Raw genomic sequence first — 26,654 nt, 5'->3', positions numbered from 1 at the left:
ACATGAAGAAATACCAGATTTTATGGTGCCACATATGAGAAATATGTATATACATTAGAATTGTTATCGTCACATAGATCAAAAAGCAGAAAAATAGAAGTTTAAAAATAACAGTTATTCCATTTGAAAAATCTGAAAAGTAAAACCTAATTTACCTGTACAATAAAATTAGCACAACATTTTCTCTTAACGCATAGATTTTGATGCAAGGAAAAAAAAACTATTTTCAGTTAATACAGAAGGGAACCGATTATCCGGAACGATCGGGACCATCGCTATTCCGGATAACTGACTTTTCCGATTTTTTGAATCGCTTACAAAAGCCGTTTTTTTTTATTGTTAAACCCAACTAAAAAAAATTATATTTGGAAATAATCTTAAAAAGAAGAAAAAACGAAGTAATACACTAATGATTATTTACAAAATGATAGTAAGGTAAACATCTTTCCAAAAAGAAAGAAAAATCCTAAAATGTTATGAGGGAAAAAAAATTTTTTTTTTTTAAAAAATGGCGGAAAAATTTACGAATTTCGTTCCGGTTTTTTGGTTTTCCGGTTTTCTGATTTCCGGATAACGGGTTCTGTACTGTATTTGTCTTTCGCAATGCATGGTTGCACGAGAAACGATCAATCGAGGTTCTACTGTATTACATTTTATTTGACAGTGAATCAGTACGACAATAAGACAGTGAATCAGTGCCATCTTCCTTAGAAAGCCACAAAACGTTTCAAACAATGAGAAACTTTTTGTATTCACACTAATTATAGAAAAAGAGCGACAATCAGTTACAAATGGTTAAAATTTATTGTTCAAATTGATATGAAAAAAGTATGTTTAAATTAAAATTTCAAAATGTTATAAACAAAAAAATATTTTTATTCATCGTTCTTTTGCATCGTAAATATTTTTGCATTAAAAACATACATTTTCCACTTTTAATTTTATATACTAATTGTAAATCTTTTAGTTCTGTATTATTTTTATAAATTCATTATTTTTTACACTGTTTCAAGTCTATTTCATATTTTATGTTGACCCTCATTCATCGTTTTCTTGTATTTGTCTTTTGCAATGCATGGTTGCACGAGAAACGATCAATCGAGGTTCTACTGTATTACATTTTATTTGAAATAGAGGTTAGAAACTTGAAACTTTGAAGTTGTTTTAAAAATATGCCATGGGTTGAAAATGGTTGATTAAAATTATTTTATTTCTTCTTCTTTGTCAGCACAACAGCCCTTTGCAGGCCTTGGTTGCCTCAACAGCTGACAAATGCCAGTGCCTCCTATACATGGAAACTCCCTTTTAATTTCTAATCTTTAAGGTGTTTGGGTCATTTTCGATGTCGTTGAGCCATTATTTTATTTATCTTATTTCCCATCTTTTTTTCTCTTTAAAATATTGTTTTGATCAGTTGTTGAGTGTATTTAAAACATTACTTTCTGGAAGAAAAATACTGAATGAGCAATGAAAGAACTGACTTATTTCTGTTTTACTTATTTCTAAAAGAAGTCCTAACTAATAAGGGCAGACTTGAAACTGATTTTAGTAATATAATTAATGCCATGATGTAAGTTTCTGTTTAAATTATTGTATTGTAATAATATGTGAATTGAGTAGAATTTATAAGTTAATTTTGATGTATTTTACACAGCAAATGTAAATATGGAGTTACGCCCTTAATACTTTCATGTAGTTTAAAATAAAATAGCAATAAAATTCTGTATTAAAAATATAATTAAAATATTTGAAAAATATTACAAAAACTTTTTTTTTTTAGAAAAAATTAAATATTTGTTAATTAATATTTGTAAATTAAATATTTGTTAATAATAATATTTGTTAAAAATTAAATAAACGTTTTATTTTATTTTTAGTTTAACATTTTTTTTATTGAAATGAAAATAAAAATTTTTACAATTATTTCCAACCACAACCATCCCTAAGTTGTTATTCTAAATTTACTTTGAATAACAACTTAGTTTTAAATTTTCCAGTTTTAAATTGACATTAAAAGTAAAGCTAAGAAAAATGCAAGTAAAAGTGATGCAAAATCTGGAGAGCAAAACTAATTATTGAAATTTATGAATGCAAAGTACTTTTCTTTCAATGGGATCTAGTTTGATATTTAATTTTAAAAGAATGAAATTTTTTTATTAGGAATGTGCCCTGTTATGTTCTCTGTAAGGAATCACATGGAAAAGAAACAAGGTTGGACACGAGTAGGTTCCAATATATGTTACTATAGAAATCATTACACTCAAAGCCCATCTACAAACTCTATTCTTCGTAGCAAACCTTTCTACACCTTGACATTTACAATCAACTTTCAACATGCAAATGATGTTTGCTATATTGCTTATCATTATCCCTATACCTTTACTACTCTTCTGGTATGTATTAATTAAATTTCTTTTCTTCTTTTTTATTTATTGCTTTAAGTTTTTTGTGTACTCACTAACATTCTTCATTATGTATTTTAAGACTTTAACCTGATATTTATAAAATAGAGAAAATTCAAAATGCTGTAGTAGTTTTCATTTGATACTATTTTAAACATTTTTAGTTAAACAAAAAATCAAACTAGATGAATTTTGCGATTCCTATTAAAAAATGAGACTGAAGTATTTATTATAAACGTCTGATAGAGCAGAACAGTTATCCAGGAAAAAACATAAAAATAAAACAGAGAATATTTGAAATAACTAGAAAATTTCTAGTTGTTGAATAATTATTTATTTCATACATAGGCTATTATATAAAAGTGTGCATCGTTTTTTCCAAGTTTGTGACATAGAATTAAAATTATTGTTCAGTATTTTATTCTTATTGATTAATATTTCAAAGTTCTTACAGTTTTGTTAGAAATACTAAAAAAATATTAGGAAATAATAAGTGATATGCCAAATAAATAAACTGAGGCTAAATATTGTATATATTTTTTAAATAAAAATATATTGTTTTTTTTTAAAAATAAAATCTAAAATCAAAATTATGCCCAATTTGACAAATTAAAATGTTTCCCAAATGTGACGTTATTTACTTTATGAAATGTAGTTTAAATTTATGAATAATTGAAAATCTCTATTATTACATTATTATTTTTACTGTTTAATGATGTAGGCATTTATTCTTGCTTTCAATGATATTTATCTAAATTTATAACTCCACCAATTGATATAAAATGCATAAAGTTACTCCTCTGAAGAAAAAAAAGTCGAAAAATTTTAATTTAATTTTTATATTTTGTTTTTAGACTCATATCTACTGCTGGACCAATAGTTATGATTCAACTGTTTACTTAAAAAAAGATGAGCTTTGCAAAACTTTGTCTGGTAATAGTGTGCCATTGTTAACAATCACTTCTAAGCCAGTAGATAGTAAGCATCACTTTTTTAAAATTTATTTTTAATTTTATTATTTGTTTTCCTGAGAAAATAACAAATCTTTTTCTGTTTATACTTTAGGCAAGCGCCCATACATATTTCTCAGTGCAAGAGTCCATTCCGGTGAAAGCAACTCTTCTTGGGTTATGAAAGGTATTTTATGCTTCCTTATTCTATCATCATAGCATGCATTTATTTTTATGGAATTTATTTTTTATCAATATTGTAGATTATTATTTAGCAAAAATTAAATTTTGATTAAATGAGGAAATATTAAAAGTGATGAGATAAATATGTTTATTATTATCATTTAATAATTTCAAATTTTTGTATTTGAAACCTGAATTGTATCCTTAGACTCATCCTAAATGAAAGAAATCTGGAGAAAGCTTATTGCTCTGTTTTGTAATATTTATTATTGAAAACTTTCATTAAGAAAATTACTTTTGAGTGAGCAAATAACAAAAAAAAAAAAACCAGTCTAAATGCTGTACTTGGCTTTTTGTTTTAAATGCTAACACCTAGATCATTCTCTATTAATTATGTTTTTTAAAAAGAAAGCACCATGTTTATATGGAATGGTTTTCTGTTAAAAACTTTAAACAAAAATTAGTTAACTATTCTTAATTATAACATTTGTTTCAGGTGTATTAGATTTTTTGCTCAGCAAGAAAGGTGAAAAATTAAGAGAAATGTATATTTTTAAAATTGTTCCTATGCTAAATCCTGACGGAGTTATCAATGGCTGGTAATTATGCATTTTATTGTTCTTGCGTCATTTTGTACAACATTTATCATTTTTAAATTACATATTTTTGTTATAAAAGTGTTGGTAGTTTACTGCTGTTCAAATATTATAAACTGCTGTTTGTAGAAAATGCAACACCATGAAGGAATCATCAGAATCAAATGAAATATTATTTTAATAATGGATNTTACTCAAAGTTATCTAAATTATTAAAAAAAAATTATTTTAATCAAGATTTTATTTAAGAACATAATTACCATTTATTTATATTTATTTGAATAGATAATAATGTAATCATTATCAGATTGGCTATTGAATTCATATCATTTTTTCTTTTGCACGTTTAATGCTACAGTTATAAACTTCCTCTTTTTTGTGTTTTTGTCAATCACATCCCTGTTGTTTGAAAATTTGTTGTTTTATCGACAGTGCAAGATACGAAAAAAATTATTAATACTAAAGTATAAAAGATATATTTTTGTTGTTGTTGGTATTACCACGCCACAAAGATTAAATTATAGTGTGTTTATTTGATAAACCGTAATTAAAAAATCTTAATTCTTCAAGAAGTAATCTAATCTTCTATTTATGTATTATAGCTTTGGAGGCAGGAGACCTAAAAACACTTTTTTTATTCTTTAGAAATTTTTATGTTATAACTATAATTGATACTTTCTTTACAAGGTCTCATTAAGAAAACATTAGAAATTTGCTGATATGTTAATTAATACTTCTAATTATAAATATTAAAAATGATTTCCTGCATAAATCTTTTTTTTTTTAATAATAATTTCGGTTCTTCTTTTAAGAAATTGGTTTCAATTACAATTTAGAACAATTATTCTGGAACAGTTGAATGAGATATTTTTCACTGCTTAAATTTATATTTATAGAACTAATTCATAAAAGGACCAACGAAATAATTGCTTTTTAACTGTTTAAAAACTTCATTGCAAAATGTTTTTCCAATGTAAATTATTAATAACTGATTTACAAAAAAATTATATCCTTCTTATTGTAAAATTTTATAATTACTTTCCTTTAGTTACTTATTTATTTTAGTGTACTTTCCTTACTGGTTGACATTTTTTGTTTTTTAGTTTGATTTAATATTTTCTTATTTGATTTTCTCTTGAATAATCCTGTTTTCACACCATTTAAATCTTTATATAATTTCAATAGCAATTATTTAGTACTTTTTTTAAACATATGCAGCCAAATTTTAACTTGTTTAATTCAAAATTTTTGCTGGGGCCCTAGAATTCTTTATAAAAAATGTCAAAAAATTGTGAATAATTCAATTTTTCTGTATGATTGCCCTAAAAATATTTCTGTTAAAAATACAGTCTCCTTAAGAGAAACAAAAGCAAGGTTTCTTCTCTTTCATCATTCTCTCTGCATTCACTATGACCCTGTCACCCATTTTTTTCAAGCTTTGACATACCCCTTTAACAGTAACTAATTTTACTGCTTGTTGAAAGAAAGAGTTAAAATGTGGGTTTTTTTCTGATAGTGGAGCTGTTCCTTTGGTTTTAGAGTCATGTATGTATGTATTTTAGATATAACATTTTGAGTTTTTGCTTTAAATATTGTTTCTTATCTTTTACAATAGCATTGCTAAAAGTAAAGTACATTTTAAGTCAATAGTATTAGCTGAAAAAGAAGCGGTGAAAATGGAATAGAAAAAAAAACTTAAAAAGAATTAGAAAATTGCTGAGTCATCAATATGCATTATCAATGCATATCGATGCATTATCAATATAATTGAAAGAGCAAAGATGACATTTTTATCAACAAAAATGGTAATGGAATTTTAGAAAATTGCATTGAAAGACACAATCAAAAATATCTTCTTTTTTTAAAAAAAATAATAAAGTGATGAATAGTTGAGTTAGTTTCATTAATTGAAATATGTTTGTGTTAATTGTTTTATTTAATGAAAAAATTTTTTTACAGTCTTACACCTAGTTCACGTATTAAATATTTGATTGTGGTGCTAATCTTTTCCATTTATACCCTATGTTTGAAAGAATATATATTACTCCAATTTTTGAATATTTCCCTTTTCACTTCAAATTATCCAAATATGATTGTGTAATATTAGAATTTGTTATATTATCCATAGAATATATTTTGTATTTTAGCTCCTCTCTTAAACACATAATTCATTGTTTATTTACATGTCCCTAAACAATGTGGCTCTTTAATTTCAAAGATATCTAAGTAGATTTATTTTAGTTTCTTCTTCATTTCTACTAACTATAGGTTATTGAAAAATCTAATGTTGACTTTACTTTTTTCTTTAATTAATCATATTCATTAATTTACCTTTTGTTATTATGTGTCATAATTGAACTTAATAAAAGGAATAACTGTATCACAAATCTTTATTTAATATAGTATGTTTTACTAAAATTGCTAAAGGTAAATTTTATATTTGTCAAAAACCAAATATTCATGATTAAAATAAATGCATATTTTAAAAAAATATGCATTAATGAAAATAAATATTAAACAAAAACTTTTATGAAGTGAATCCATTTTTAAACTACTATTATTTTAAGTGTGTTGTTTAATTAAACTATTGTTTTGTACAATTAATTTTTTAGAGATATTTATATAGATATTATCTGGAGAGAGATGGTTGTTAAGATCCCACTAGAGCTATTTTCAAGGGATGCATTCTAATCAAAATGTGCTTTTCTAAAAAAGTTGCTTCCTTTACATGTTAATATTTAATTAAAGTTTTACTCCACATTTTTCATGTATAAAATATTTTGTCACTAAACTACTTGTATATTAAGTTAAGTTTGCATTTTTCAAGGCTTTATTTATACTTAATACTGTTAAAGTTTTTTGAATGAAATAAAATTTGTTGTTAACAAAAAAAAAATGTTTTTTAATCATATTAGTTAATTGTATTTAATTTTTAAACAGTCATCGCTGTTCTCTGTCAGGGCAAGACTTAAACCGCCAATGGATTACACCAAACTGCCGGTTACACCCCACCATATACTACACAAAATCTCTTTTACATTATTTGGCATCGAAAAATAAACGACCCTTGGTAAGCTATTACCTAAATTATATAGAACCTTTCAATTATTTTTAGTATAATATATTCTATCATATATGTCACTATATGTATAAAAATGATTTTTCGCTTTTCTTTAATAAGGAATTTGTATCACCTTTTTTTTTTTTTATCACAGGTGCTTTCTAAATGGTCTAGTGTTTCAAAAATTCTGTTTCAATTTTTTTATTTTTTAAATTAGATATTTTGATGTGAATATATATCCTTCACTGCAAAGTGATGCACGTATGCATCACTTTGCTTTTCAACACCATTTTTACACAAAAAAACGTGTGTGTATAAATGCGTTAAAATTAAGATTTCTTTTTGATTTACCTTTTTTTTTTTTTTTTCCTTTTGCTTTAAAGATGCATTTTTTGTTTTTAAATACAAATTCTACTGTTACAGAAATACAAATTCAATGTTAAAACTAATGCAAATTCAAAATACAATGTTTAAATACAAATTTTGGAGGAAAACTCATGTAGTACAGGTATATAGGGCAAAATATGATAATTAATTTTATATATCTATACACACATCAAGTTTCTAATGAAGACAAAATTTTCTTAAACAGCTATTTTTTAAAATATTTTTATAATTTTAAAGCAATTCTAGAGATAAAATTAATCGTTTTTGACTCAATGTCTTGATTTATTTACCATTAAATCATTGAAATGATATTTTTAACTTTTATACCAATACAAGTTATTAAAAATATATCAATAAAAAGCTTTTTTTTTTTTTTTAAAAATAATAAAAGTCTCAATTATTTCTTAAAGAAATAAGCATACTTTAAGTATTTTTTTAAAAGAAAAAATACACACATATTTAATTTTAATACGCATTAATACACATTATTTTCCATTTTAAAGTCTGAATTTGGTTTTCTTTAGCTAGTTTTGGAAAACTAAACAATGAAATAAATTATAAATACCTTCAAAAAGTGTTTCTTAAATAATTATAATAATTTTTTTCCTATTCCACTGAGTGAATAATTACCAAAATTAGTGCAAGATTACTAGCATATTATTGTCAACAAGATTCTTTCGCTACATTACAGATTTTTAGGAAAAATATAAATTTTTTACTTAACCTTGGACTCAGATTAGGATACAACCTGATTGCTTTCCTGTATGAAAAACTAAACAGTTTTTCCCCAATGCTATTAAATTGGGAGTTCTTTGCAGTGGCCCCCATCCCCCCCCAAACTATTCGTTTTATTTAGTGTAAAAAATTCCCCCCCCCTCCCCAAGCTGTAAGTGGGCGCATCGTGCGCCCACCTTCCCCCCCTGGTTCTTTGGCTAAGAAACCTCTTGCATTTCCCTTCCCCCCCTAATTTTGTCATGAAAAGTAAAGTAATGAAATGAAGTATAACTAGTAGGTTTTAACACGATCTTTCAATTTTTACTGTTTAAATAGCATTCAGTTTTCATTATCAAAAGTTTTATCATCACAAGTTATTTCAAGCAATTTTGGCAGATGGGAGTTGAGCATCTAAATCATTTCAGCTATTCTCTTCCATAAAGTTACTTACAAGTATCATTCCACTACAAGTATCATTTCCACTATATTTAAATTCATCTCTTCAAAATCACCTGCATCGTTTAAAATTTCGTATGCACTCGCCATGACGAACAGCAATGCATAAAAACGTACTTAGTCTTACTATCCAACATGAAAGTTCTCAAACAAAGCTTAACAAACTGTTAATCAAGACAAAATAATTTCTTTGGTCCAATAAAAGTGAGGTATAAATAATCACATTGATAATACCTGCTATGTCTCGGTTTTCATTGTGCTTGAGATAATCAGGATAGCATTTAAGCATTATATTTTAGTAGTTTATATTTATCAAACAGGCATATTTGAATTACTAAGTTTAAGTACTTTCATTTGCAGGTGTTTTGCGATTTTCATGGACATTCTCGAAGAAGTAATGCATTCTTTTTTGGCTGCAACCCTGAGCAGTCTTGGTGGCCCACAGATGAAACAAAACCTTTCTCTGAATGTTTTAAAGTATAAAAAATTATCCTTCTGTTAACTAAAATACTTCATTAAATTGATACTAAACTCATTAAAAATAATTTTTCTTTTACTAGATCTTGCCAGTTTTGATGCACGAGATGGCCCCAACCTTTTGTTTGAATTATTGTAACTTTGCGATTGAAAGAAATCGGGAATCCACTGGACGTGTGACTGTGTGGAGGCAATTTGGTGTACAACTTAGTTATACTTTAGAGTGTTCATACGGTGGCTGTAATCAAGGAAAATATGCAGTAAGATTACTCTTAGTAAAAATTGGATAGTTGTAGTGAATTGTTTCATGTATGGGAAAGTCTTCATAAACTTTTTTTATGAGGGTCACTTCTCTACTTTTGAAACTTAAAAAATGCTCTTTTTTTAATTTTTTAAAAAAATAATGAAAGTACAGTATTGATTATAATTGTAACTTTTCATATTTTTTTATAAACTATTGATGATGAATCAAAAAATTTTGTACAAAACTTTGGCAGACTACAAGTTAAATTTTGCAGTTGAACTTCTTCAAACTTTGAACATTTGTAGTTAATAACATCAACTGAAATTGTAAGCATTCAATTTTTTTTGCATTATGAGTCAAATTAGAGTTATTGCATTATAAGTAATTTAGAGTTCAAACCGCAAACCTTAATTTGAGTTAATTGAAAAATTTGTGCATGGTTTTGTTCTAAATCAATTAAAGTTAAAACAGTAAGCAATTAAACTTTCTCAAACAAAAGTAACAATTGTACTGTGCTTGCATTATATTTGCACTTAAAAATTTTGAAGTTTCATCTTAGTACTTCAAACTATAAGCAGACTTAGATAAAATGAAAAACTTTCTGCAAACAATTTATTGACTTTTGTGACTAATTTCGACCCTTTCGCAGATTTTATTTTGACAAAATTTGTTCGAAAAACACTTATTTTTTAAAAACTTTCTATATCGATTATAAAACATACCCGCTTATATTTCTTTAAATTTAGCAGTTTTTTCTTTGACAATATAAAACTAGTTATTGACTTATTTCATTTTACCTTATACTTGGTCTGCACATCTAAAATCAAAGTCACTCAGAACCATTTCAATACTAACATTTAATAAACATTTTTAATAAAAATCACACTGTCCATTGAATTTTCGATGCCTGAAAGTCAATTGCGATTTTTTTTTTTTAAAAAAAAAGTATATAAGGAGTAAAGCTATAAAACTTTCCGTAATAATGACGAATTCTCCACGAACCAGCTTTCACGTGTTAGTGTACATTATTATATCTGACAATAAGATAGTAATAAATAAAAGATTTTTTGATTATTTAATTATAGGATAAGTCTTAAAATATTAATACAACATGTGTTCAAAGTTTTATTGAATGAAACTCAAGTTTCTAAATAAAATGAAAAAGTTCCATAACAAATGAAAAAAAATAGGTAAATAGTGAAAATGTTCAAAACCCATTAAAAGTAATTGCTAAGGTTTGATCTTTTAGTTTTGAAGTGAGGAAATTTTTCAAAAGAAGTTTTTGTTTAGGAGTTTCCTAAAAACTCCTTAACCCTTGGGGTTTGGGATTGGCACATTTGCTTGGAATTCAACGCTTGGTGCACTTTTGCGATGGTAAAGAAATGCGAAGAAACAAAATTTAATGGTGAAAAAATTTTTGATCAGAGGATTAATATGAAAATTGCATATACATGGTCAATTGACTCTTTTGTTAATAAAGAGTTGTTCCTTAAGTGGATAAATCTTAATAGACTATTTCAAAAAAGTGCCAGAATTAAAATAATATACACAAATAACCCTTTTTTTAAAATATAATGCCAAAGCCTTTCTCAATAAATAGTCATTTAATTTTAAGACCTGTATAAAATTGCCCAATTAGAATCATCATCATCAATAATCATAAGAATCAGCATTCTCATATATATTATATAAAACGCTAATACGTACTTTTGCATCAATAAAACCGATATTTCTTTTCTCGCGTTGGCAAAAGTTTTCATTTTTAATTGATATGCTTCGGCGCGCAAGAGCACGTAGTGAACATCATATGGCTAATCTATATTATATAAAACGCTAATATGTTTTAGTTGATAGGCTTCGGCACGCAAGAGCACGTAGTGAGCATTATATGGCTAATCGGGTGAATTCTCACAGAATTATCATCATCGAAGCCGATGCTTTACATCCGGCTTTCAGTACTATTTCATATTGTTTTACAACACATGGTTTTAGCCCTCTGGTGGGAAAGACTTTAAAACAAAACTTACAACAGTTACTTTTCTCAACAACTGAAATTTAGAATAGTGTGATTAAGAAAAATATGTGAACTGTTTGCAATTTCCAATTAATATTGAAATGCACAGGTTTAGAATTTTCTACAGTGAAAAGTTTTCGGAACTTCAGTGTTCAAAAAAGTATACAAAAGCTAGACATTAAGAACGTATCCAATGAGCGAGCAAAGCGAGCACCGGATTGCAAAGCAATCCGAAATGAACTGCGAAAGCAGTTCCGGTGGTTGGTGAGCGCCAGCGAGCAGGGGGCGAAGCCTCTTAGTTTATTTTGTATATTATTAATTTCTAATTAATTTTGTTAATTACCTAGCTTTAAGCTTTAGTTGTAATTGGGAATTTCTTCCCTTTGAACAAGAAATTAAAATATAGCGTTTTATACAATGTTCCCCAAAAACAGTAAAATAAATTAAAGAAAAATAAAAAAGGGTGGTCACCAACCACCAAATTTCAAAATTATTAAAAAAAATTCATTACCAGATTTATGTTTCTGACTAAAAAAACTCAAACAATGATTTCTGCTGCATGTCAAACTCAAATATTTGCATAGGCACCTGAGAAAATATCTTACATTTTTCACAATTTACAACTACCTCTGTTGCCTATCCTATAATCCTAAAATAAATCCTACAGGGATGGCATTAGCCAAAAAAGCTGAATTTCCACGATATTAAATTTTACGCAAGCNAATGTTTTGAATCAAAAATCAAATATTGACCAACAAAAGAGTAAAATTAAATATTAATATATAGTTAGTTCTTAAAAAAAACCTTTTTTTAAAAAAATGAAAATATGTTATAAAAGGTTAAAATGAAATAGAAAAAATAGCATTAATGCAACAATTTGTCGACAAACACATTGCTGTTAGCGATTGTGAAAAATTGTGTGATTGGTTGGTTTGCTGAGAAAAAAAAAATTCTCAGATTTCTTTGAATGGGAATACAAAAACTTTCAGAAAAAGAGTGCAACATAAAATCTATTATTAAATTATAACCAACTAATTTTTGGAGAATTTTATAAAGTTAAAAATACAAAAACATTTAGTCAAAATGGAAAAAAATTACCACGAAAGCATCAGAACAAACTTGAGCCATAAATGGATTCAGCCCTAGGACAGAATTTAAAAACAGAAGCTAATATCCTAATACCCTCTTCCACCACCACCACAATTGCACAGTCCCATAGCGGTCAAAGGTTTCTTCATTCGTTTAGCAACCGTGGAAGAATTTTATGTGTCATTCTAGTTTAACAGAGCTGTAATGGAGCAAATTTTGATGCAAGCAAAGTATCGCTAAGTTGATGATATTTCAACTGTTTGGAGATACATTTCTGTCTAAAAAAAAGTGGGTATAATGGATGAAATAATTTAAATTAAGAAAATTTGTAAATAATTTGAATTAGTGAAATTTAAAAAATTATCAAAGAAAAAATTTCCAGCTTTTCTTTAAAATTCCCTGATTTTTCCAGGTTTTTATCCGAATTTCCCTGATTTTTCCAGTATAAAAAAATTCCCTGATAATTCCAGGTTTTCCAGGTGGGTGGCCACCCTGTTATTGACTTATTTCGTTTTACCTTATACTTGGTCTGCACATCTAAAATCTAAGTCACTCAGAACCATTTCAATACTAACATTTAATAAACATTTTTATAAAAATCACACTGTCCATTGAATTTTCAATGCCTGAAAGTCAATTGCGATTTTTTGGAAAAAAAAGTATATAAGGAGTAAAGCTATAAAACTTTCTGTGATAATGACAAATTCTCCACGAACCAGCTTTCCATGTTAGTGTACATTATATCTGACAATAAGATAGTAATAAATAAAATATTTTTTGATTATTTAACTATAGGATAAGTCTTGAAATATGTTGTTATGTCATGTGTTCAAAGTTTTATTGAATGAAACTCAAGTTTCTAAATAAAATGGAAAAAAAAAATGTTTTTTAGAAAGTCTCTTTCAAAACCCATTAAAAGTAATTGCTAAGGTTTTATCTTTTAGTTTTGAAGTGAGGAAATTTTTCAAAAGAAGTTTTTGTTTAGAAGTTTTCTAAAAACTCCTTAACCCTTGGGGTTTGGCACATCATCAATAATCATAAGAATCAGCATTCTTATTTATTTTGTACATTAATTTTGTAAATTACCTAGTTATTTATTGAAATTTAATAACATTTAAGCTTTAGTTGTAATTGGGAATTTCTTCCCTTTCTCCCTTTGCACTAGAAATTAAAATATAGTGTTTTATAAAGTGTTTCCCAAAAACAATAAAATGGAGTGGCAACTAAATTTAAATTTCACTAACCACCAAATTTCAAATTAAAAATTCATTATCAGAATTATGTTTCTGACTAGAAAACTGTTAGACTATTCCAACTCAAATATTTGCATATGCACCTGGAAAAATATCTTACATTTTTCACAATTTGCAACTACCTCTGTTGACAAACTATGCAATCGGTGAAAATAAATCCTAGTTAACAAAACAGAACTTAGCAAATCAAACTTCATCTTCTTTGATTTCTTAGTCTTTGCACCTAAATCATTGATGATATCAGTTAATGAGAATATCCTAGAAATAAAAAGTTTTTTTTTCTTCTTTTTGTCTTAAAAGGAAAGTACACACCTATAAAATTCCTATTAAAACAAAATTAAGTATAAATTAAAGAGTTTTACACTACCCAACTTTTACACTACGAGCTGCAAAATTTTGTTAATTTGAAAGTAAATTAACTTAACCGAGGCATATTTTAACCCAGTGGCTGAAATGGTAGTTAATTTTTACCTTAAGCAAGGTTTTCACCCATGTTATTTAAGCTTAATTTCGTTTTAATAGGAATTTTACAGATGCATATTTCTCTTATAAAATAAAGAACTAAATTGTAATCTTTTGTGTTTTTGTTGAAGGGCTACCACATTGGTATATCTCATCTTGAAGATACTGGAGCTAAGCTGTGCCTGTGTTTCGAAAAATTAGAGATTGATGAAGAAACAAATTTGGTGTTAAGCTCAATACCCATTGATCTTAATTTATTACTCTCACCTGAGTAAGTACTTGTTTTAAAATTGTTACTTCTTTTAGAAATTTTTTTATTTTGCGTAACCTAATGTTTCGATATTAAGTATTTTAGGAGAAATTTTTTAAATCTTGAAGTAATCTTAAAAGTAATGCATTTCTTTGTTGCAATATTTTTAAGTGCTCCATTTGTTTATGATTTCATACTTTACCACTAGATAATTTTATCTTCAATATATTAATGTTTAAAATTGGGAATGAGTATTTTCAATTTTACTGTATCATTAATATATTCATTAAAGAATTTAGAACCAGATTTTTAAAATGTGACTGTTTGTTTAGAAATTCTTTAAATTCATTTTTCTAATCATCCTCTTATTTGCAGCATTAAAACATTTAGACCAAAACAATATACTACTTCATCTTCAACTGAAAGTTATGATGACATAGAAGCATCAGATGAAAATGACCTGCCTCCTTGATTTTATATTTGCTTCTTTTCAAATTATATAAAGTTGTGCAATACAGAAATTTGTTTGTATATTCTGATTTAGAAATTGATTATTATATGATGAGCTGTAATAAGTATTTTATCTAAAATGTTAAATAAATAATTTTGTTGCGTAACGTGTATGTTATGAATGATTTTTAACACTTCACATAACTAACTTTCTCTACTATATCCCAAATCTGCTTTCATTTGAACAAAAACATTCACCCAGTTAGTTTTATATGTATTTAGAAAAAATATGAAATATTTAGATTTTCTTCTCCTTATTAACATTAAATTATAATCACTAGTGAGTTCACTTTTGACAAGGATTTTAAAATAAACATTTTAAACGCAGAAACTAATATCCTAGATACGTTGAAAATCGTAACAAGTTACAGAAGAACAAAATTTTATATAACAAGTCACGGAAAAATATATAAAACTATTTTCTAATGCAAAAAAATACATATATGTGTTAAAATGAATGAGTAGAAAATATAATAGATTTCTGTACAAAATGCAAAATTACAAACATCAACAATGCGAAACAGGAATAAATATAAAAGTGTTCCAGGAAAGAAATTATTCGGTTTCTCTCTTATATTTTGTAATGAGTTCTTGCAATTCTGCTACAATTTCAAATCCATACTCCTGCAAAATATTGAGAACAAATTAAATCACTATTGTTCACAAATTCAAAAGTATGCACAGTGCGCCTAAAAAAATTATTACCTTGAATAACTTTTGATGAATTGATCGGATCTACACGTTCCGGGACTCATTCATAATGGTTTGAGAGCGTGACCTCAAATATGCTAATTAGTGCAGTCGATATTTTACAAAATCAGATGCAAAAACATACTTTATCTGAATAAACACTCTTTTTCTTTACGACAGATTTGGATTTCTGATCCCCACAATATAGAGGGTATCCGTAATCTGGGAAATATGGATCCTATAGTCTGACCAGGACAGCAATCTAAAGTTCGGACACTTTAATGTTAATTTTACTCTTTGCTTATTTTGCTGTATCTCGGGAACTTTTTAGGTTAATTGAAAAATTTTAGCAAACAATTATAAAATTTGTTTATTCAAGGGTAATTCCAGATGAAGAATAAATTTAGTCAATATTTATTATATTATTAAATAATAGTTGAAAAAATTTTTAATCTTTAAGTACAGAATTTGTCATTTTACAAGGCAAAATCGGTTGAATAATACCTGACAAAACAAATTTTAGAAAAGTTGCATATTTAAAACTCGATTTTCCGGGAACTACTCAACCAATTTCACTCAAATTTTGTATTTTGCCATGTAAAATACTTAAAATGACATTAAAAGTTGCATGCCTTACAATTCAAATTTTTTTTACTATTATTAAATAAAATAATTAATATTTACAAAATCTTATTTTTTGCAAGGAATTATCGTTGGAAAAACAAATTTTATAATTGTGTGCAAAAATGTTTCAATTTGTTAAAAATGTTGTAGAAAATAAGCAAAAAGTAAAATTAACATTAAGGGGTCCAAACTTTGGATCCCTGATCAAACTATGGGAGTTATATTTTCCAGATAGCGACTAACCTTAATATTTTGAAGGTCAGAAATCCAATTTGGTTTTTAAAAAAAAAGGTACGTTTTTGTGTGCGATTTGGTACCTTAAAATATTGTCTGCAATAATTACCATATTTGAGGTCACCTCCTTGGACAATTAAAGTGAAGATCCGATCATTAGATCAAATATTATTCATGGTAATTAAGAAATTTTTTTTGCCATTGTACAAATGTGCAACGAAAGTAACGGTTGCTCAAAAATAAATAAGGGCGTCTCCGAACTTTTAAAAAAAAACTTTTAAAAAATCAAAAGCATTCAAATACAGTAACTTCGCAATATTAAAAATTATTGATTCTGCTGTAAAAGCTAAAATCCACTGAAATAACAGATTTCATACTAGTAGGTAATGTGATAACAAAGTGAATATTCATATAAGTAAAAGAAATGCACTTTTGAAAATAATTTCATAAGAAAAATAAAATGTCAAAAATTGCAACTTCTAGATTTCTTTATCATAATCTGAACTAACAATAAAACATTTGCTCCGCTAAAATGATTAATTCTATGTAGTCATAAAGTATTAAGAGTATTTTTTTAAATTTATTTCAAAGACCTCATGTATAGTTAAAACAAAGTATATACAAAAAAAAAATTATAATAAAATCATTCAGTTAATATGAGTTAAAATAATTCAGGTTCTACTGTACTTTATTAAAAATTAAGTTAACACAGCTTGGTAAAAGCGAGAACTAGTAACGTTTTGTGATACAGGACTGTGAATTAGGAGTTTAAAACATTTACTTCAATTTCACTGCTGTTAGTTAGAAATAGGGCCATATGAAAAATGTGAAGACAAATGTTTATATTAATGTGAACAGAAATATTACAATTAAATATAATAATTATCTTTAGGTAATTTCATAAAACCAAAGAACTGTCGTGCTACTTTTGATTCCAAAACATGCTGGCTGCTAGAAAGAGGGGAAAACTGGTAAAGCGAACACAAAAAAGAATGTGTTATAAAAGTGCATAGATTTTATTTTTAGACAAGAGTTATGGAGTCTGTAGTTGAAATGTTAGACTTAAACTCCTTATTTTTCTGAGATCCAGACTCTAACTTGTAATAGATTATATCTTTCACCGAATCCAACACTAAATATTTTAGTTAAAAAAGTTGTTATTAAATAATATTTAATATTGCTAACATTATTTTTTAAAAAAACCAGATTTTGTATTTATTATTTAAAATACGAATTTTTGTTAGCCGGGATAAGTATAAATATTTTTCTAAATAATTTGTGTAAGATCATATACAGTATACTCTCGATATGTCAAAGTTTAAGAGATGCTAAAAAAAATTTTTGAGATAGCGAGTTTTCAAAATAACAAGTTCAGAAGTAAATATGTTCTAAAAAGTAGAGTCATGCAACATAAGAACAACTGCTAATAAATATGTATGTAATGATAGATGACAATAAATTAAAATACAACAATTATAATTTTATTTTTGAAGACAAAAAAAACAAAACAAAAGCACGCATTAAATAGAAAATAATTGGTTTACGATAAACTTACATTATGATTTTTCTGAAAAAATTCATTTTGTATTTCAAAAAAATAATAATAGATAAATACATAACAAGGGCACGACGTAAGAATTCGAATTAACATTTGGTGGATATATAATGCCAAGAGGGAAAGAGATTTTTTTGACATAACAAGGTTTATCATCAATATCGAGAGTACACTGTACTTCTTTTCAGTGATAGAAATTAACTTGTGTCAAAACAGACTCAGGGTTGAGTAAATTTTCAGCTTAGACAAAATTGTCTTAAACTCAGACTCCAGCATTGTTTTACTATGCTTACAATACCAAAGAAAAATAACGTAACATCTGACACACATTGATCACAAGCATATTTTGTTTGGAATTAAAAACATTTTCAATGCTTAACCCTTTCGCGACGAGTATTTTTTTTTACAACAGAACAATTTTGAAAGCATAAACTATGAGTAGGGCAGCATTATGCACGGTAGTGCCATGTATGTTCTGTGAATGAAAATACCTTCAAAATTATTGGCAGGACTGGTGGGAAAGTCTCCCATTAGACAGGGAAGGGTTTCTGTCCCAAAAGATTTTTTTGAAATTTGCTTGGGACCTATGTGTCCCGTTAGGCTCGAAAGGGTTAAATCCTCGAAGGCATTACNTTGAAATGTTAGACTTAAACTCCTTATTTTTCTGAGATCCAGACTCTAACTTGTAATAGATTATATCTTTCACCGAATCCAACACTAAATATTTTAGTTAAAAAAGTTGTTATTAAATAATATTTAATATTGCTAACATTATTTTTTAAAAAAACCAGATTTTGTATTTATTATTTAAAATACGAATTTTTGTTAGCCGGGATAAGTATAAATATTTTTCTAAATAATTTGTGTAAGATCATATACAGTATACTCTCGATATTTCAAAGTTCAAGCAATGCTAAAAAAAAAAAATTTAGATGGCGAGTTTTGAAAATAACAAGTTCAGAACTAAATATGTTCTAAAAAGTAGAGTCATGTAACATAAGAACAACTGCTAATAAATATGTATGTAATGATAGTTGACAATAAATTTAAATACAACAATTATAATTTTATTTTTGAAAAAAAAAATTTTTTTTTGATTTTTCTGAAAAAATTTATTTTATATTTCACAAAAAAAAAATTCTACATAGCAAGGTCACAACATAGGAATTCAAATTAACATTTGGTGGATATATAATGCCAAGAGGGGAAAAGATTTTTTTGACATAAGAAGGTTTATCATCGATATCAAGAATACACTGTACTTCTTTTCACTGATAGGAATTAACTTGTGTCAAACCAGACTCAGTGTTGAGTAAATTTTCAGCTTAGACAAAATTGTCTTAAACTCAGACTCCAGCATTGTTTTACTATGCTTACAATACCAAAGAAGAAGAATGTAACATCTAACACACATTGACCACAAGCATATTTTGTTTGGATGTAAAAACATTTTGAATGCTTAAAGTATGAAAATTAAAAACTACAGACCTCAGACTCATTTATAGCAGTTTCTAATTTGGATTTCAGTATGGCAACCATTTTTTCGTGTTCTCTCTTGAATTTTTCGAGCATTTCAGATTTATTCTTCTTTCTATTAAAAAGTAAGATTAGCATAGAAAACTATTTAAATAAATATGATATTTTTTAAAGGAAATTATTCATTGAAATGCAGTCATGTGTGAAATTCTAAAAATAAATACATATTTATTTTAAAACAATCATTAGACTCAATATATTTTACTAGTACCAATAAAGAAATTTATCTCTATGAAACATGTCAAATATCTAAATTATAAAATTTTGAAGTAACAAAGTACTATTACATTAGCAGCTTTTATAACAAAGGGGCTCTGTCCCTACTCACTTCCTTTAACCAGCGCTTCATCAAAATTGCTATGTAATTATTTTGTTTTGAATGATAAACTGACTTTTACAACCTATTTAATAGCTATTCAAAACATTCCAAAGTTTGTTTCCAAAACACAAATTTGGTTCCACTGATTAAAGTGACAATTTTATATACCTATTGGGAAAACATTTAAAATTGTGTAATCCCTCACCTTGGTTATTCCTAAAATTGCTCTAAAACTTTTAATTAGTTACTTTGTATTCATTATTTTAATTAATTCCATAGTCAACAGAGCAGTTTAAGATAAAACTCATAAAAAAGTAAATATAACCTGCTTACTGCGAAATAATTGTAAAATGCTAACTAAATAACGATCCTTAAATGTTTTAAATTTAATCAAATTAAATCAAAACTGAAAATAATCTGGCACAGTTTTATTTCCGATAATCATTTACAACCAAGTACGTGCACTGGTTATCCTAATAGATTATGAACATATAACCAGCCCTTCTTCTTTAAAGATTTATACCAAAGGTTTATTACCAAAAATTAAACAAATTAAGAATAAATTCATATGAAAATTTGTTACTTGGTTTAGTATTTTTTAATAAAATGATTTTAAAAAATATCAATAATTTTTAAATGTAAATACAATGAGTATTGAAGCTATTTCATCAAACGTGTAAAATGATTGGCGCTTTCATATGCTGCAAATCGACGGTATGCAGAAATGGATTCTGGTTGAATGAGTTGAGAAAATGTTGAATAGAATATGAAAACTACGCTTTTTGCATAATTCATGGCAAAATTCAACATAATAGGAAGAAGAATAAAAATCTCATTTCAGATAAAGGGAAAATTAAGTACTTTTTAAAAACACCCAATGATTTCCCCTATGATGTATTCTAGAAGGGCAGGTGCTTTAAACTAAAAGTGCTTGAAAATCTATTCAATACATTCTAAGAAAAACGACCTCAAAATTAGTTATAGTTAGTACAAAGGCTAAATTAAAAAAGCAGGCAGTAAGTTATTACAGTAAATTCTGAAAGGTATGAGTCGCGGCATACCTTTCAGAAATTATTGTAATAACATAAAACAGTAACAATTGCAAAAATAGTTTTAATAATCAAAGTCACCACCAGGATACTTGCTTCCAATCACCATTGCACAAAATGTTTCATTTTATGACAAAATGAAAGATCATATTCTCCAAATTGTGAGAGCTATTTTTTTTCTTTTCATTTTAGATAAGTTACTCTACTACATCAATTAACAATAGATTACATTATTTCTGTCACAGAAGAAAAAAATCAACTTTAAACAAGCGATTGAGCAGCAGCATGCTATTAAAAAGAACACACATTCTCTATTTCTTTGGGGGCTTTGTGTGATAATCCCACATTCTATTTTTAGCCATATGTTACTCTTTGCACATAGCCTGAAATTTCAACTGTTAAAAATTACAAATCCTTCATTTTTTTTATTTTTTTTTTAGCTGCACTGTAACTAGATTAAATTATAGGTTTTTGACTTTTACATGGGCTGGGGTAGAACATCAAACTCCCCTTAAAATATTTGTTTAGAAACTATATAAAGTGAGTTCAATATGTAAGGAAAATAAATTGCAATGCATTAGAGCAAAAACTATCTTACATTTTCAATACTTCTTGCATGTCAGATTTCAACTTGGATAATTTATCAAATTTTTCTCTTTTATCCTTTTGTAATTCTTCAAATTTAGACAAATCCTTATCACATTTATCTTTGAGAGCTCTGACTTCTTCAACAGCTAGCTAAAATCAAAATATATTTCTATAAAAAATTTTCAAAAGGGAGCTTTGTAAAGCTGTAAATAGCAAAATTCCAGAACAAAAAATAAAAGTCCGTAGCATATTTATTATTTTCTGCAAATCCGTTGAATTGCCTTTTGTTGCTATTGTTAACATCATACAAAGTTTTAATATTTTATTTTTATGAGTCTAATATCTAAATTAAAAAAGCACTTCGAAATAAAAAAAAGTTTTTTTTCATACAACAATTAAGTTTAAACATTCTGTAAATGCCAGAATTAAATAATATATTTTTAATTTTGCTAATTAAAAAGATATAGCCTGAAATAAATGTCAATTTTAATATCTAAATTTTTTTAAACCTCCTTAAAATAAAATAATAAATAATGATTAAAAACTATTTTTTAACATTATTTTTTTCTTTTATTTGACAACCAAATTTCATCTTTGCATGCAAAAAAGTTTGATTTGCTGAAAAAGTTCTGGAGGCATGGTGAAACACACAAAAAGTGAAATTAACATTAAAGGTACCAAACTTTAGGCACCTCTCCAGATTAAACTATTGGGACCAAAATTTTCCAGATTAAAGTTATCTCCTTTGATTTTAATATTAAATTCGATTACAGGGACAAATCTGTCCTCTTGAATAGGGACCTTAATGCATTTGCCTTTTAATGAGGGTGGTTAAAAACAATTTTGAGGTGCAAGATAGAGGTTGAGAAACATAAAATAAATATTGAAATACTCTTAAAAAATTATCTACAAATAAAGCTAACAAAGTGATAAGGGCAGAAATAATTCTACATAAGCAGACACACTGCATTTTCTATTTTATGATGAACAACCATCCTCAATCTTGAAATGCAGAGATTTAGATGAAAATTAACTGTTGACCGATAGATAATAAATTATCCTAGGATATACCAATTTTTTAATTATTGTGCGTAAAAGTTTTTGATTAATCTAAATAGATCCAAAAATGTAAAGCCAGCATTAAGAGATCCAAACTTTTAACTGTTCAAACTAAACTTTCATGACTATATTTCCCAGATTGTGATCTTAATATTTTCAGGATCAAAAATCTAAATCAATTGGGCAAAAAAAGCATATTTATTATACAAAAGCAAGTTTTTTTTTTGTGTGTCTGATTTTGTATTGTAAAATTTTTTCAGTATAAATTAAATGCAATATTTAAGGTTAGGCCATAGTATCAGTAACATTTCATCTAAGAATGTGAAAATCAGATATATAAATAAAAAGCTTCATACAAATTCCATTTTACATACTGTACAGTGTGCAAAAAAAAAAGAAAAAAAATTAAACACTCTGAATAACTTTTGATCAGATTTTCAAATACCAGGCCTCGACCTCAAAAGTTCAAGAGATGACCTCAAATATGCTAATCAAATTAATACAGACGTTATTTTAAGTCACAAAACCAGACACAGAAACGTATTTTCTCTGAATAAACATACCTTTTTTTCAATGGATTTGATTAACTTACCCTCAACATATAGGGAGTAGATGCAATCTGGGAAATAAGGTCCCAATAGTATGTTCAGAAGAGCAGTCCCTTAGAAGTTAGGATCCCTTACTGTCAGTTTCACTTTTACTATTTTTACTACATTTTAGAATTTTTCAAGCAAAAAGAAACATTTTGGCACACATAAAACTCGTTTATCCAAAAATAATTCCATGCAAAAAATAATTTTTAATAATCATTTATTATTTTATTTATAATAGTTGAAATCTTTTTTTGAATTGTAAGGCCCATTCATAAGAATCATTTAAAGAAGTGTAAATTTATATAACAAAATATAAAATTGGAAAGTAAATAAGTCGATTAGCTTCAAAGTTTAACTGTCCAATATTTTAAAATTAGATTTCTCAGAAACTATTTGACTGATTTCGATCAAATTTTATATTTTGCTATATAAAATTACATTGTTTTACATAAAAATTATGTGAAAATTTTCATACCTAACAATTCAAAAACTATTATTAAATAAAGAAATAATTGTTAAAAATTATTGGATAAAAAATTCTGGATAAAAAAATATTGGATATAAAAATTTTGCATGTAAAAATTTTTCAATTCACTTGAAAAATTCTAGAGATACATAGACTATATAATTGTACACCAACTCTTGGTGATATAGATAAAAATTAAAATTAGCATTAAGGAGATCAAACTTCTCTCCACTCTCCTGAACAAACTATGTATTGGGATCATATTTCACAGACTGCAACTATCTCCTATGTTTTAAGAGTAAGGAACAGTTGGAAAAAAGTTATGTTTGTTCAAAGAAAGTACATTTTTGTAACTTAAAATATCATCTGCACTAATTAATAGGGGTGTAATGAACAGTGATTTTGCCCAATATTCGGTCAAAAATATCAGCCGAATATTCAACGGCTGAATAACAACATTTTTTTAAAAAGAAAAATCACTTATAAATACTTTTTACATCTAAACAAGCTTAGTCATTATTGAAAAATAATTGAAACTTAGCAATATTATTGGTATGAGGAAAAGAAAAAAAAATTATAATTGAAATATTTAAGGTAAGATAACTAGATGTTAAGATGATAATCAGATATATTTAATATAAATAAAAAATTGCTATTGAAAAGAAAAAGAACTTATGTTGAAAAAAGAGAACTAGAAAAAAAGTCCTCTTAATTCTTAAAATAAAACTTTAATGGTAAAGATATTTACTTTAAAAAAATATCTATAAAGTGTTAAAAGAGATAAATTCGATTAGAAACGCTTTTAAAAATATTGCACTATCATAAAAATGCTCATAAAAAAAGGTTAAAAACAAAAGCAAAACAGAAAAATAAAAATCTTAATTTCTTAATCTCAATTTTTGAAAATAATTTTTAAACCCAAACATCTCAGTTTTCCAGTTACTGTATTTCCAAAAATGTTAAGAAAAAAGAATAGTGTCTAATAAAAACCCTCTTAATTGCCGTGTCATAATAAAACCAACTAAAAATCTCAATTTAACTTTTTCACATCTTATTTTATAATAGTTGTTGAACAGCTGACCCAATTTTAGGTTTACAACTACCAATGTTCAACTTTGTAGTCCTGTAATTGTGAACCCAATCCAGAAGACAAGGGAACTCCTATATCAAGTATTGGGAGGAATTTGCTTTCACGGAGCACTTTTTTTGATGGAACCAACTCACATTTGGGCTACACGAGGAAGAAAACCACGAAAACATCCCACAGTTAGCCTGATGGTAAGATGACTATAACCCATGATCCGTCTACCACTGAGGATATTTCACGGTAGCACTGTGATCAGTGCGAGCCTGGTGCGGAATTCAAACTTACCAATCGTCGCTGGAATTCGAACCAGGTTCACCACATAGGATAGGTAAGCGCTCTATTCCCTGAGCCACCACGGATCCAACTTTTTCACATTGTCGTATTTTAAGAAAAAAGTTACCATAAAATACTCTTTCAAAATTCTGTGTCATAATAGAAATGCTGATAAAAAGGAAAGTTAAAAAACGCAAAAGAAAAACAGAAAAAAAATTGTTCTTAGTTCCGAAACATGACTTCAATGTTGAAAATTATATTTTTATGTTATTGGTTATCTATCTAACCACACCGGAAAAAAAGCAACAATAAAATAATAAAGTCAATTAGAAGTTCTCCGCTATAATTAAAACAGAAAAACAGTAAAAACAAACTTTTTTTTACAAAAAAAAGTTCTCAATTCTTAAAACAAAAAGTGTTGGGAAAAAAACAGTTTAATTGATTTACCTTTATTTAATTAAAAAGCAAAATCTGCAGTACAAAACTTATGGTTCAGTTTAAAGTAATCTAGTTACAATTCTTCAAATTTCACTTTTCCATTTGTTTTTCAGAACATAAATTAACAAGTTTTAGAACTTAATAAATACTAAAAACTGTATCTCATTATATATATGTATAGTAAATACGATTTTAGACAATTATTTATTAAATTTATCCAATATTCCAAAAAAAAATTTGAGAAATACTTTTCCAAAAAGTACTATGCAGAACATTCGGCCGAATACCGAACAGTGGCCAAATATTCGTTACATTCCTAATTAATTTACAAGTTTGAGGTCACCTAACTGATCCATTAAAACCTAGTACACGAAAATCTGATCGTTAGGTCAAACGAAATTTGTTTCATTATGTTTCGTTTATTTCTTTGTGCACTGTACAACACATTATTCAAATAAAAAATAAACAAGGTGTTACTTTTTCTAAATTTGCCAAATCATGTTCTTTTTGAAATTCAACGGAAGATGAGCACTTCAGTTTGGCAGATAGTTGTATCTTTTTCATTTCTATCTAGAAAAGATATAAAATTTTTTTTAATAACTTTTAAATATAAACAAGACAGAAAAATAAAAGAGACAGTATAGTGCGGCTTTAAGGAGAACTCCTCCAGACTAAAAGTCTGGGGCTGTCTGCTGCTATGGTTACAAGTGAGAACACATTTCTAATAAGGGTGGAGGAATGAAGGTGTAGATGGATTTAATCACGCTGACCTATGCCAAGATCAAGACAAAACTATTCACCTCACAGTCCTACTCAAAGTGACTTTTCCTCGTAACCATGGTACCTGCCACGACACGAGACTTGTGTCTAGAGCAGTTCTCCTGAAAGCTGCAAAATAGCAGTATACTTTATGAGTTCAACAGAAGTTTCTTAAGTTCCTCATCTTTTAATTTAAAAAATGTTGATTCACTAAGTTTATTTCTAGTTAGTGTCACAAACAGGGCCTAGATAATTTCTAGGACCTAGCAGGTTATGAAAATGAAAGTAGCACGTCTATTAACCAAGTAATTTCAAATAATTAACATTGGGGGTAAA

The 26,654-nt window shown here is 27.0% G+C and overlaps 2 protein-coding genes across 11 annotated transcripts in view; one reads left to right on the top strand and one right to left on the bottom strand.

Annotated features, from left to right (window-relative positions):
• The window catches only part of LOC107456278 (cytosolic carboxypeptidase 1), a 169,935-nt gene extending 154,780 nt beyond the window's left edge, over positions 1–15,155 (top strand). For all 9 annotated transcript variants that reach the window (XM_071178727.1, XM_043039430.2, XM_071178729.1 and 6 more), the window contains 9 exons: positions 2,161–2,393; positions 3,257–3,380; positions 3,468–3,539; positions 4,032–4,134; positions 7,072–7,201; positions 9,110–9,226; positions 9,310–9,486; positions 14,420–14,559; positions 14,914–15,155. In XM_071178727.1, coding sequence (XP_071034828.1) covers positions 2,161–2,393; positions 3,257–3,380; positions 3,468–3,539; positions 4,032–4,134; positions 7,072–7,201; positions 9,110–9,226; positions 9,310–9,486; positions 14,420–14,559; positions 14,914–15,010 — 1,193 coding nt within the window. In that variant the 3' untranslated portion in view covers positions 15,011–15,155. The remainder of the gene's footprint in view (positions 1–2,160; positions 2,394–3,256; positions 3,381–3,467; positions 3,540–4,031; positions 4,135–7,071; positions 7,202–9,109; positions 9,227–9,309; positions 9,487–14,419; positions 14,560–14,913) is intronic.
• Positions 15,156–15,413: 258 nt separating this feature from the next.
• LOC107439544 (kinetochore protein NDC80 homolog) overlaps positions 15,414–26,654 on the bottom strand; it is a 33,495-nt gene continuing 22,254 nt past the window's right edge. For both annotated transcript variants that reach the window (XM_043039433.2, XM_071178731.1), the window contains 4 exons: positions 26,037–26,129; positions 21,654–21,793; positions 19,640–19,742; positions 15,414–15,672 (listed from right to left, as the gene is read on the bottom strand). In XM_043039433.2, the coding sequence (XP_042895367.1) occupies positions 15,604–15,672; positions 19,640–19,742; positions 21,654–21,793; positions 26,037–26,129 (405 nt within the window). In that variant the 3' untranslated portion in view covers positions 15,414–15,603. The remainder of the gene's footprint in view (positions 15,673–19,639; positions 19,743–21,653; positions 21,794–26,036; positions 26,130–26,654) is intronic.

This window comes from Parasteatoda tepidariorum, chromosome 3 (assembly GCF_043381705.1).
Source record: "Parasteatoda tepidariorum isolate YZ-2023 chromosome 3, CAS_Ptep_4.0, whole genome shotgun sequence".
Classification (NCBI taxonomy): domain Eukaryota; kingdom Metazoa; phylum Arthropoda; class Arachnida; order Araneae; family Theridiidae; genus Parasteatoda; species Parasteatoda tepidariorum.
Note: the sequence above shows the minus strand (reverse complement) of the source record. Positions and strands in the feature narration are given on the sequence as shown.